Here is a 13,221-nt window from a genome sequence, read left to right on the forward strand (position 1 = left end):
AGGCCTTCAGCATCGGCATGTTTCGTTTTAAACGGGCTGACATACTGTTTCAAGTTTTCGGTTTTGGTACATAAACAACTAACCACTGGTTAGGTAGTGCTCCCGATCTAAGTCTGTAGATGTCTGGACAGCTGGGGGTCATGTCTACCATTAAATAACCGTGAGGTTCTTTGGTGGCGTCTTCAAAACTCTGTAGGAAAAAAGATTTATTGCCAGGGTATATTTGCTGAGCAAGTATGTTCATCTGCAATCTGTCTCGGGTTTTTTTAAACAAGACCATGTAATTAGTATTCAAACTAATGGTACGACTATTTTTCCCCTGATGAAAAACATTCTGTGTAAGCATCATAACACTCATATTCTTGTGATGACGGTATTGGGTGAAAAGTCTGACTACTTCCGGATGTTCGGAGGCCTGAAATATAACATCGTCCAATATAATCAAATGACTCTGATTAGGAGGAAATAGAGATTCGTCTTCAAATGATTCAGGCAGACCTTTGATGAATTTCATATTTTTATTCTTTTCCTGCAGTTCTGCATACATGGGCTGGAAAGAAGTATAAATCCACACAATATTTTGAGGCTGTACACTCATCACATGAATACAATTTTGCAATACATTCTTGACAAAAAAAGTTTTTCCACACCCACTGGGACCAACTACTAAACAAGAAAAAGGAACACGTAGTCTGGGCTCAAAATCAATTTGGCTGGGTGAAAACATTTTTGTCTCTTCTTATTATTTCTCAATACCCAAAAGGCAAAGTATTTCCTCTGTCTAGCAGACGTCTCTTATCAAACACAACTCTGAACTTTTTGGTGAATGACACATTTCTCAAAACGAAACCCTCTTTATTCCGTACAATGTTGTGTTGCGGAGCCTCAATTACCCTCCCCCTCTCAGAGTTTTGAACGTAGCCTTCCACCAGATCTGTTAGACTGTCAAAGTTCACTCGTTCACAACATTTGTACGTTTGTGTGATCCCTTTCACTCTCATCACAACCTTTTTCTGATTTTTGGTTTGGTAAGCATAACTTTTAGGGCCTGCTGAAACAAACTCTTCAATTGTGTCGCCCCCCAGTTCATCTGTCAGATCCTCCAGATAAACCCCCATGGGCAGTGGAGTCTCCCCATGTCTTGTCACATAGATTATAATATCTGTGTCGTAGTAGAAAACTCTGTGCTGTAATTTCTCCAACTCACTGTATAGTTTCAGTCTGGCATACGCTGTGGTGAATGCTGCAATGAATATGTTATCTACCTTGTTGGGAGGAGAATAGCAATTTTCTCCGTAACACCACTGAACAAGAGCCCTCCTGTCGTTGAGGAATGAGAAATACTTAACCTTATGTTTAGCTGAAAACAAGAGGTTAAGAAATTCTTCTGTTTTGGTCACAATCTTAGTCTGAGTCAGATTGCTTCTCTGGGCAAATTTGCCCCAGAAACTGTTGAGACATAGTTTTGACACTTGTCTTTTGGCTGGATTTGATTTGATTTTATCTGCATCCAGCAAGATCCCCTGATTAGCATGGTAGTCTGTCACATACTTTTTTCTGCTCTCATCATCTGTGGCCTCTGAAGGATAACCTGATGCTTCTTGTTTGCCCTTCAAAAATGTGTGTATATAGTCTACAAAAATGCTGTTGCTTTTGTTCTCAAAATGCCACACCTCTGTGATCTGAGTCAGCTTGTACCCCATATCCAGGGCTTTGTTTAACTCTGTGGTCACCCAAACTCCTGTTAATGCTCTTTCCTCTTTGCTGTGCATGCAGGGCCCCTGTTGGTTGTTAAGCTCAGCGCATGTACGGCAGAGGGTGAACACTAGCTTGCCCGCTGCAGTTCTGTAGGGCAAGACTGGAAAGTAAAGACCCTTGGGAGAGTCTACTGTGGCTCTGATTAACCCAAAATAACTCTGAGGATCTTTGAAATCTCGGAATATGATCTGGGGGTGTCCAAGTGGATATAGGCCTGTACAGTTTACAAAAGGATAGAGCGAGGTGAAATCACAATAGTGAACCAGTTCATCGGCCGCTGCCGTGTGCCTCAACTTCACTGCACATGTCCTGCCCCCGTACAAAGCCTCCCGAGGGGTCAGTGGCTCTGGAGCTTTGTATTCCCTGAGGAAAGCCTGCAAATCCTGATTGGATTTTTTCATCTCACCCCACGTATGCTCCCGCATAACGATCACTTTGGCCCCGTGAACAGACTGTAGCTCATGCAGCTTTTCCTCGCTGGCAGCATGGAGCTGCTCAAATGTGCCACCTGTCAAGGGGTTTTTCTCATGGCCCTTATAGCAAGATGGACAACCGTGATAGAAGCAACCAAGAAATTCCCATACAATCTTTGCGCCCGCAAATTCAGCAAAACCGTCCACGACAAAACGACCCACTCGTTTCTCGCCCTCATTCAACGCATGCTGAATAAATACGCCTTCGGCTTGGGCCACCCATTCCAGCCACTGAATACCTGCGTCCGAGTACGTCTTGTTTTCACGGCGGTAGTCGTCGGGTGGGGGAATTGCTAAGGTCTTTGGCGGTAGAAAGTTTGTTGTAAAAACTTTCATACAAGTAGAAGCGATGGTCCCCCGACTAAAAGGATCCACTCCTGTCTCCTCGAGAAACCCTTTTCGAAATAAAGTGGCGCCCTGGGCAAGAATGTCAACATCGTTTTTACAGTAAAGCAATGCCTGCTTTCGAAAATCAAAAGTACCTGTGCATAAGGTCCGATATAACTCAGATTGGCCTCAGAGCTGAAACCGTGAGGGAAGTACCCCTTGATTTTATCTTCAAATCCCAAAGCTTTTGGCATTGCTGCTCAACGCATAGAGAGATAAGGCAGTGAGTCTATGTACTTTTGTCCGAAATCCTGGTCAGTAAAAGAGATCACTTTACTTCCTTGCATTATCAAAGAGGGTTTTAGCCCTTGCTCAATCATTGCATTGATAATGAGATAGCTGTCAAAACCCTTAGCATTGTGAGCGATGAAGGTTGCATTTTTTAATTTGGGGGACCTAAAATATGCCAGAAACTGCAGTGCACAGTCGGCACCCTCAGCGACCCAAATTTCGCCTGCAAGGGTTTTTGTACACACCAAAAAAGGGGCATGTACACCTTCTGCCCCCGCCATTGTCTCAAAATCATAAAACACAATGTTGTCATTGTGTTCTGTCTCTTTGGGTAACACTCCGATGTAACACAGATGTTTTTCACACTCTCCTATAGAAGCAGAGGGTAATTTCTCGCCGCATGTTTTACATTTCTTCACCGCACACTTGTGTGTTTTATCTGCACTACTCTTGGGGGTGTAGTAAGAAAGTTGGCAATCTACACACTTTTTGTGTAAATCGCAGTTACTGGCAATGTCTGATGCTCTCTGTGTCTGTTTTTTATGTCGAGAGTGGCATCCAACCGTACGGCACGTTTTGTTACAATCTTTACAAAAGATGGGTTTAAACTCTTCCCGAGTACATGAGGGGTCAAGGCAGACAAAACAATGACCAGTACAGGTGTGTGCCACTTCGAGCTGTAGCCTGTATAATAGGGATGTAACGATACCAAAAACGCACGGTACGATAATATCGCGATAACAAGTCCACGGTACGGTATTTATCGCGATATTGAATCATAAAGGGAAGAAAAAAAATCAGATTTTTTTTTTTTCAATAAAACACTTTTTTTACTCGGAAAATGTTTTTTTATTACATAATAAATCTTATTTTTACAGCATTTTTGTAGGATAGCAGTATTTTAAAGTGTCAAAAACAAAGTGACAGTAACAGACTGGAACAAGAAAACCAGTGTTTTTGTACGTACTAGTACTACCAAACAAAGTAGGCATTTTCTTTATGCCATTGCATATCACAAATAAACAAGGACATTTAATAATCAGACCCTGCAATAAAATAAATCAAGTTTCACTTTAGTTTTTCAAGTAACTCAACTCAAACTCACTAGTCACTCACTCAGCATCATCAGACAGGTTTTTAGGAATATGAGAATGTCCACATTTCCAGGTATTTATAAGCTGGGATGTTTGGGCATTTACAATATCCCCTGCTCTGGAAAAAACTCTCTCGCTTGGTACTGATGTTGCTGGGACACCAGTGGTCGCGTTAACCGAATATTTTATTTAACAATGACGGAAAAATCTGAAAGCAGTCTGTCATTTTGACAGATTAGAACAAACTCGGAACAGTGCCAACGTTTCCCCGCAGCCAGGCTCTGGTGTTATGCCGTGTTATGCATGCCCTCCAAAAGGAAATGATATAGTTTCCAAACCGTACTTTGCCGTACAGATCAATAGATATCTGGGAGGTCTTGCTTTACGCTGTGCGTGTCCCGCGAGGTGCATGCACACACGGCATAACACCGCCCCCCCCGTTGACAGTTCACGAGCATGCTCTATCGTGAACTTTTCAGACCCGACGGGTAATAAGGGATTATGACGGATATTTTACGATCCTGTCTGTCGAAATGACGGACAGCGAAAAAGTCTAATGCCAGGCTTATTGACAGGTCGAGATATAAATATATGGTTGATACTTGTCAATGTCTCTAGGTGTGTCAATGTAGCCCTGTAAATATGATGTCCTTTTGTAATATCTGTTGTTTTATTTTCATGTTGTAACCTACTTGCTGCCATGTTAGACAGGTCTCTCTTGAAAAAGAGATCGATGATCTCAATAGGACCACCTGGTTGAATAAAGGTTTAAAAAAAAAAAAGTGTTTAAAAAAAATTATATATATATTTAAAAAAAATAATAATTAAATCGCGGTAGATTTTGTCAGAATCACGACGGTATTGGGAAGTTTATTTACCGCGATACCGCAATATTCGGTATATCGTTACATCCCTACTGAATAACGATGTTCGCAGACATATGGAGAGCCTAAAAACCCCTTCAAGTTTTTAATCCCATAATAATGGTTTTTGAAGAGGAACAAAAACACAGTTTTGTCTCGTTTGGGGCCGTCTGTCTGGAATTTACAGTGGGCACGATCATCGTCGCCTCTGTAAAACACCACATTTCAGACTCTCTTCGAATTTATCAATGTCGTTGAATGTCACAGCTGTCTGATCTGTCAAACCCACCCTCCTCTGAATCTGTATACCGCGTTCATAAGCTTCGCTATCAGTGATGTTTTTATGCAACAACATGGCTAAATTAATAGCAAAACACAGCTGGTTGGAAGGGTTCTTAACAACGTAAAGAAACCTCTTCTTCTTTCTGAAAATTTCACTGTCCAACATTTTACTAGCCAATCGTTTGTCACCCACGCCACGGGGTGATTGAACAATTTGCACCACAAGCTCAAGATTGCTGTCTGCCATTACCTCCAAATTTGACTGCACTGCATTGAACAGGGCATCCTCAAAATCATTCAGATTATTAACACCATGGGCATTTAAAATGGCTGACACGTTAGCCTGTAGCTGTTCACCTTGCAGTGCAATCTGTACAAGATCTTCCCTCTCTTTCCGTGCAGAAGCCTCAAGTAGCATAGCATGTACATTGCTCATCAGAACCCTATAATAGGCCGCAAAGTCTACGCCATCGTTATGAGGAGTTAGGACTAGAGACTGACGCAGTTCTGTGTTATTGAATACAGGTCGAGAGAAAACACATGTTGAGGCATTTCGGCTGGCGCCTCCACCATGTTGTAACGAGGGGGCTGGTGATTCTGAGTCACTCGGAATGTCATTCTGATCAACATGTCCACCACTTTGCATGGAGGAAACTGGTGATTCTGAGTCACTCGGAGTGTCACTAACATATCCACCATTTTGGACTGTCTAGACCAGGGGTCGGCAACCTTTTTGATATGAAGTGCCATTTAAAAAAATAATTGTTATCAGCGTGCCAACGATCGAGAATTATCAAATCAACGGGGGGGGGGGGTTGAGGAGCTTGACGCTCGTCAACTATCAGCAGGAGGACGGGGGAGCCTCGAAGCAGTGTGTGTGGACCTGTCAGCGCAACTCACGTGATACCGAATTTAACAAACACATTTAAATAATTGGTTTAAACGGCATAATAATAAGGTCGATCGTCCGTTCTGTGATTCTCCAGAGCACACATGCTATGATATTAGGGTCATGCAGAGTGAGATGAGATCGCTGTCCCTTTAAGAGAGAGAGAAAGAGAGGGGTGTGGCTTGTGCATGTGTGTTTGTGGATGGTAGAGCGACAGTGAGAGAACCTATGGAGAGAACGTGTGTATGTTTCTGGAAGTGAAACGAGGAAGCAGAAAAACAGAGGTCTGTGATGTATTTTGTGAAACAGAAAAACAGCTAAATAAATGCAACGGCCTCCCAAGAAGAGCTCGCCTCTCTCTAAAGTGGGTTATTGAACCTGAAGCTTGTTGCTTCTGCCCTCCTCGACTGCGGTCTGGGAGCCGACAGGAAAGTTCAACACACAGATGGCCAGTCCGCCCCTTTGTAGCATATTATGTCGATGAGAGATGAGCAGATCACCACTGGGCTTTCAACTAAACACAGCCACGCAAAAACTGCGGCATTTGTACAGCTCCTTATGGGTACTGCAATTAGTGAAGTGCTTTCCCCCGTGGTGAAACGATCAGCACTGCACCACGGAGGAAAGCGGCAGAATTTCACCTGGAGATAAAGAGAGCGGGGCTGCGTTGCGTGCATGGCTTCCTTCTGCAGGTAACGGGGAGACGCGCTCTGGCGGCAGTCTCGTTCAGGATCCGAAAATACAATTTAAATATTTTTGCACACTTATTCCACTTATTCCTAGTGTGCCACTGGTTACGGTGCCGCGTGCCAATGCTGGCACGCGTGCCAGGGGTTGCCGACCCCTGGTTTAGACTGATGATTCAGAGTCACTCAGAGTGTCACTAATATATCCACCATCTTGCACAGTGGAAACTGGTAATGCGGCATTGGCTGAAGCTTTGCTATTTTGTCCATTCAGATGGAGTACATCGTCTGGGAGCTGATTTAAAAGCCCCCGGTTCTGGTAAGAGTCTAGTGCCCATTCCATCGCGTTATTTAATGCTGGAGAGATTGAGTTTGTTTCAGAGGAGGGGGAATGTACGCATGCAACTGTTGCTTCGTCATTTGATTCACTGATACTGCCTGAACACGGAGGAGAAGACATGTCTCCAAAAGCGTATTCCTCCTCACTGCTTAGCTCATGCATGTTTCGCATATCCTCAAGAAAAGACAGTTCTCTAGCTGTGTGGGGTTCTGCTTCTGAGGGGCTAGGAGATTCGTTTTCAGCTGAGCCTGCTATTTCACTGATATTGCCCGACCCCCGAGGAAATGACAGGTCTTCATACCTGTAATCCTCATCACTGCTTAGCTCACTTATGTTATGTATATCCCGAAGAAAAAACCAGTCTACATCTGTTAAATCATCCATGTTTTGACCGTTTATGAAATCATTCCCCCTCAAAAAAAACAAACAACAAAAACACAAACAAAAATAAATCAAAAATAGATGTGGCACCACTGAAGAAACATTTCACACCGCTTCTACATTTATGGACATAAAGCCAACATACCATTCGGATACATCAGTCGCAGTTTACATGAGACCCGTCCAGCTTATTCAGTTGGTGTGACCGAAAAGTTGACCGCAACAGCAGCAGGGGTCCTCTTGATAATAGGGGATAGCTCTATAGACCCTTTTTGTGTTTGTACACAATGATGACGTAGAACGTATGCGCGCGCATTGTGGCAACAGAAGGATGGCAGAGATAAACAGCTTGTCAAGCTACGCAAGGGGATTATCAACTAAAGATCGTGAATGTTACCTTAACAAGTTGACTTTGACAAATGGTGTCCGACTTCCAGATCCGTGTTCTATTGATATGTGGGTTGAAGACGTTAGCAAGTGGCCGAATATACAGTGGCGAGATATATATACCCATTTAATTGAGAAACCGAGCGTGTAAACCAGAGAGAAATTACGAGCCTATAAGTCATTGGATGCTTACGAATACGTTGTCTGTGGTCATGTACAGAAATTCAAATACCATGACATAGACTCAGAGTTTTGTATTTTGAGATCAGAAATTCTCCCTAGTCAAAGACAAGGACACAAGACAACGATGTATGAGGCTTGGGTCATAATCAACCAACGAGAAAACTACGTCCTCACAGCGAATTGCACCTGTATGGCGGGGTAAGTAGCCTATTATTTGGTGTTGTGGGCTTGTAGGTAACAGTTCAGGGGTGTGTTACTGTCCTTTCAGCTGGCTATTACTCTCCTTTCCATATCAAAAATCGTATGCCTTGCCCTGTAACTTTCTCATCATAACCAGGGTTTGAAACTAACATGTTCATGAACCACAACACAGTGACAACAGGGTTCAAAATGTCAGCAGCCAATATCATTCAGTTACATTCAAAACCTGATTAAGCTTAGGATACTCACATGTCTAGTAAGTTAGATGTTTACCTACTTCATAGCCAGAGCCGAGATTTGTCTGAGAGCAAATGTTACTTTCAAGCCCAGTATGTTTATTATGATTTTGTGAATTTTCAGGCTTGGGTCGTGCTGCAGCCATGCAGCTGCAATATGATTCAAAGTTGAGCTCTATGTTAGGATGGGAAGGACAGAGAAAGCAGCGGTTACTTCTGGATTGTGCATGTGGAAAGACATCAGCAGGAAAGAAGTCAGACCAGCTCCATTGAGGGAAATCAGCTTCCGCAAACCAAAGAGGCTTGGCAGGCAACTTCCAGCAGCTTCAACATCTGCTAGGAAGAATAGTATCACACCCAGAGGCATGTAATAGTTGACAGAGCCTAGATAAGTTTCCTTTTGCCATAGTGCATTTAATTAATTCTCAGGATTTCTCCCCAGTGTCTTGACACCATAATGTAGCCTGAGAAAGGTGTTACTTGGTGATGCAGAGATGAAAAGGCCTACAGACCAACGTGGCATCATGACTTTTTGTAAACATACACGCTCAGTTTGAATAGTTTCAGTATCATTAGTTATGTTAGTTTGAATATGTCTGTCCTTTTGTCTTCAGATTACTGATTCTAGAAATTCGATTGTTTGTTATTTACAGCTTAACTGGTCTGGTTTTAGAATAATTCAGTCATTATTCTTAAAATGTGAACATTATGCAGCACACTAATTGTGTCTTTTTGTTGCTCTATTATCAGTGTTGACAGATGATGACATCCGGGAACTGCTGGATGTGTACCCAGGTGCTGCAGTGCTGACGAGCCTGGAAAACAGTGACACGGACACTGCATCGTCTGACACTGATTCAGAAGAGCATCCAGACTTACCTGAGCCCTTGACTGCTTTATTTGATGCAACACTCCGGGAACTCTCACCACAGGAAATGAAGGTGAAATGTGAGGATACATTTCACAAACTAAAAACTACTCTACAACCTCAACAATGTGAGAAACTGGAATTTGTGACACGGAAACAGTCAAGGTCAAATGAGTGGCAGAACTATAGGGCTGGTCGGATCACAAGCACCAAATTTCACCATGCAGCCACAACTGACAAGATCAGCAAAACATACCTAAATGATATAATGCAGTACAACAAAACAGAGTTAAATGTCCCATCTGTGCTCTGGGGTCAAAACATGGAGGAAACGGCAAGACAAGCCTACACTGCATTTATGTCCCAAAGCCATCCAGATTTCAGCATCAGCTCATGTGGCTTAGTAGTGCAACCTTCTGAGCCACACCTTGGATCATCGCCAGATGGGATAGCAAGATGTACCTGCTGTGGCAAAGGGGTGGTAGAGATCAAATGTCCCTACAAATACAGGAATAGCCTTCAAGGATGTACAGAAGACAAGCAGTTTTGTCTGGACAAGTCATTCTCTTTGAAACATTCACACACATACTACTATCAAACTCAACTTCACATGTTTGTGTGTGGTGTTAGCTACTGTGACTTTGTGTTGTGGACTAAGGAGAAGTTCATTGTGCAACGTATCCTAAGAAATGAAGAGTTTCTGCAGGAGGCTTTGCCAAAAGCACATGAGTTCTTTAGCTCGAGTGTGTTGCCTGAATTACTGACAAGAAGACATTATCCTGTCTTGGTGTCACAGAGAGCCTGCGAATACTGTGAAAGACCAGATTTTGGTAAAATGATAATCTGTGTCAAATGCAACAACCACATTCACTACAGTTGTGCACACATAAAAAGGAAGCCAGCAACATGGTTATGTAGGAAATGTCTGAGAGTCGAGGCTTGAATGCCTTCATGTAGGAGTGGGCAATATAATGTATTGTATTGTGATAGGAGACCAGATATGGTGTTAGATGTCGGTTATGGATTGTCTTTCCCTGGTTGTTAAAGTTGCATTACAGTTGAAACAATGAATTCATCATCAGCCTTTTCTTTACATTTGATGTTGTTATTGACAGCTGTGTCTAGATGCACTTCAGTGCAACAAGATATTTTAAGTTTTATTCTGTAATGCTATATATGTATCCATAGAGATAATTTGCGACCTAAAATTATTATTTACTGTTTACAACATACAGAACCAGTTTGATTCTAATATATTGTACATACTCCTACTTTCTATGTTGTTAATGTTTAGTGGCAATTTAATGGCACCTGAATGGAATGAAACTCTGTTAGTAACAGCATTACAAATAAATGTGATACTGCACTCTGAATTGTTGAGATAATCTGGGGGGGAAAGGACCATTAGACACACCAGTGGCAGCCAATGTGGGGAGGTTTATTAAAATGCATTAAGTTTTCAGTACAGTAGGCCTATATACATGTTTTACAAATGTAAAATCACTTTATAAGTCATACATGGTTATGTGTAACTCATTTGGGAACAACACTCTTACAGATGTTTGTGAGGGCACCACATACAATAACAACATCATCTAGTATGTCAACCTGCGACAAAGGAATAAATGTTTGTAAAATCTTAAAGTTTTTCCACCGACCAATAACTCGCTCTACATGGATCCTCACACGAGAAAGTTGTCTAGATGTGTCCACTTCCTGTGCAGAAAGCTGCTTCTTTCCTTTTTTGAAATGAGGGATACGAAGGGTTGCACCATAGGCCGCAAGCTCATCTCTGATGAGAAATCCTCTGTCTGCTAAAACCTCATCCCTAGGCTCCAAAAGTTTGAGGAAACCTGACTCCTTAGTGATCTGCTTGTCTGAAACCCGTCCACCCCACCCAGGAGACAGAAAGGAAATTGCACCAGCTGGAGTGATGCCGATCAAATATTTAATGGTGTTGTTGTGTTTATAGTTTGACCATGTCTGGGCCCTGGAAGTCAGATTACTGGGTCTAGCTATAAACATTTCTGTGCAATCTATTATGCACCGGCATCTTCTAAAGTTGCGCTTGAATATTTTTGGCATATATTTAAGTACTGCACCCTTACTTGGCCATTTAATGAGTGGCTTGAGGACCAAGGCCATAGCAGGGACCCAGCTCCGCAAAATATTTGATAAGGTGGTTTTTGACACCTGAAATCTATAAGCCAAGTCAGTATTACATAGGCCCAACCTTAATTTCATCAATATAATCAATAGGTGGTCCTCTACTGTAAGTTTGTTGTGAATTCTTTCTACGCTGCCCATCATTTTTGTAATCAGCCACTCAAAGACCACAGAGGTCAGTCCTTTGAGAAAAATCAATTGTCCAATATTGCACTTAACAGTGGTGTAGGAGAATGTAGATTTTTGCAGCTCTTCTTTCAGCTTTACATTTTCTGCTCGTAGTGTGTCAAACTCCTGTCGCAGGTTGACATATTCCTCCTGAAGTTGACTGTATCTCAGGTTCAGATCATCGTACTCTCTCTTTGGAACTGGGATATCCTCTTCAGCTTTAATATAGAAAAGTGAAAAATTAGCATGTGCTGCAACCAATGCAAACAAGTTCACAATTCAGGGGTTCTCACACATTTTTACCAATGAATTTTCAAAACTTTTCCATGACAGAAGAGAAGATACATTATCGATCCCAGGGGGAGATTTTTCCTCTGCATTTGACCCATCCAGGGGCCAGTGTACACGTCACACACATAAATACATAGCAATTGGAGCAGTGGGCCTGGCAGGAGCACACACACACTAGGAGCACATTGACTCTTTCAGTGAGGGTGGGAACCCTGACAATCAATCAGTTAATTGTAAGATGATATATTCATATATTCATACCAGGACAATGATCCATGCTGCATTCTTGTTCTGGATCCATGCTGCATTCTTGTTCTGGAGTTTCAGAAGTAACACGTTGATTTGCTGCAGTGTCAGCTCTCCTCCTTTTCCTATGGTACCTACAGTAACAGCAGAAATTCATAGTTAGACTAATCCATATCTCAGAACAGCAGCTGTAGGCACCAAAGCTTATGCTCGACTGAGAGGATGTCAACTCTAATCTTACCTGTCCATCTTTTGAAGGATTATTTGAATGATTTGAAGTATTAAAGTAACGTGTTATGGCAGGAAAGTTAAATCTGGTATATTCATTTTAATGTCACCTTATATATATTCATGTGTGTTACATTTGAAGGGACAAAGTATATTTTCCCTCCCCAATATATTGAGGTGAAGTCTTTGTGTTTAGAGATGGATGCAAGCAGGGGACATCCTAATTTGGGGATAGCTCCAAAACTCTGGAATGTTTCCCTCATAAAAGAAGAGTGTGCGTTACACATGCTTGGGGAAAATGTGTGTGTTTTCATTGCAGTAAATATATGTGCTGCATGATTACTGTTCAACTATACCTCTGTTCTTATTCTTTCATGTGTGGGTACTAAATGGCTACAAACATTGTGGAGAAATTAGCTTAAACATGTTTTATTACTCTATATGAAATGGAAGCAGCTTTTATGATAGGGACGAGAGAGCATTTTCAGCATGTCAATTATCAGGGAAATCTACTTGTTTTCAATAGAGGTGTGTGGTTAGTTACTTTGTATTAATAATAACAGTATGTGTAAAGGAAGCTGGAAATATACAATGTGAAACCTTTTATTTGAAGTAAAGATGTGAACGATAGCTCAAACAAATGGAAAGGCGGTAGGACAAATGAGTGTGTTCTCTATATTAGGCCTGTGTGAAGTTTGACTATTTGAAAAGCATCTCTAATACTGCTTAAGAGCACAGGTAATGTGTTCCTCGTTATTATTGATATGAAAGTGATTTACATGTCTTACGTATATTTAGCCAACTATAACAACTATATCTTAAAACATACTTTTAACTTGTGTGTGGCAGCCTGAGGCGGGAAG

At 41.9% G+C, this 13,221-nt stretch overlaps 1 protein-coding gene across 2 annotated transcripts; it reads left to right on the forward strand.

Annotated features, from left to right (window-relative positions):
- Nucleotides 1–5,982: 5,982 nt before the first annotated feature.
- On the forward strand, nt 5,983–10,202 carry LOC307014658 (uncharacterized protein; the record flags this gene model as incomplete). Of its 2 annotated transcripts, XM_079642718.1 has the most annotated exons (3): nt 5,984–8,152; nt 8,576–8,754; nt 9,142–10,202. In XM_079642718.1, exons 1-3 carry the CDS (start codon nt 8,079–8,081, stop codon nt 10,200–10,202), a joined length of 1,314 nt encoding a protein of 437 aa, XP_079498844.1. In that variant the 5' UTR covers nt 5,984–8,078. The 2 variants fall into 2 exon arrangements, 1 of the variants encoding a protein (XP_079498844.1); XR_013801278.1 differs by lacking the exon at nt 8,576–8,754 and having other exon boundaries at nt 5,983–8,152; nt 9,142–9,281.
- Between the last annotated feature and the right edge of the window lie 3,019 nt (nt 10,203–13,221).

This window comes from Notothenia rossii, assembly GCF_949606895.1.
Source record: "Notothenia rossii genome assembly, chromosome: 8".
Lineage (NCBI taxonomy): Eukaryota > Metazoa > Chordata > Actinopteri > Perciformes > Nototheniidae > Notothenia > Notothenia rossii.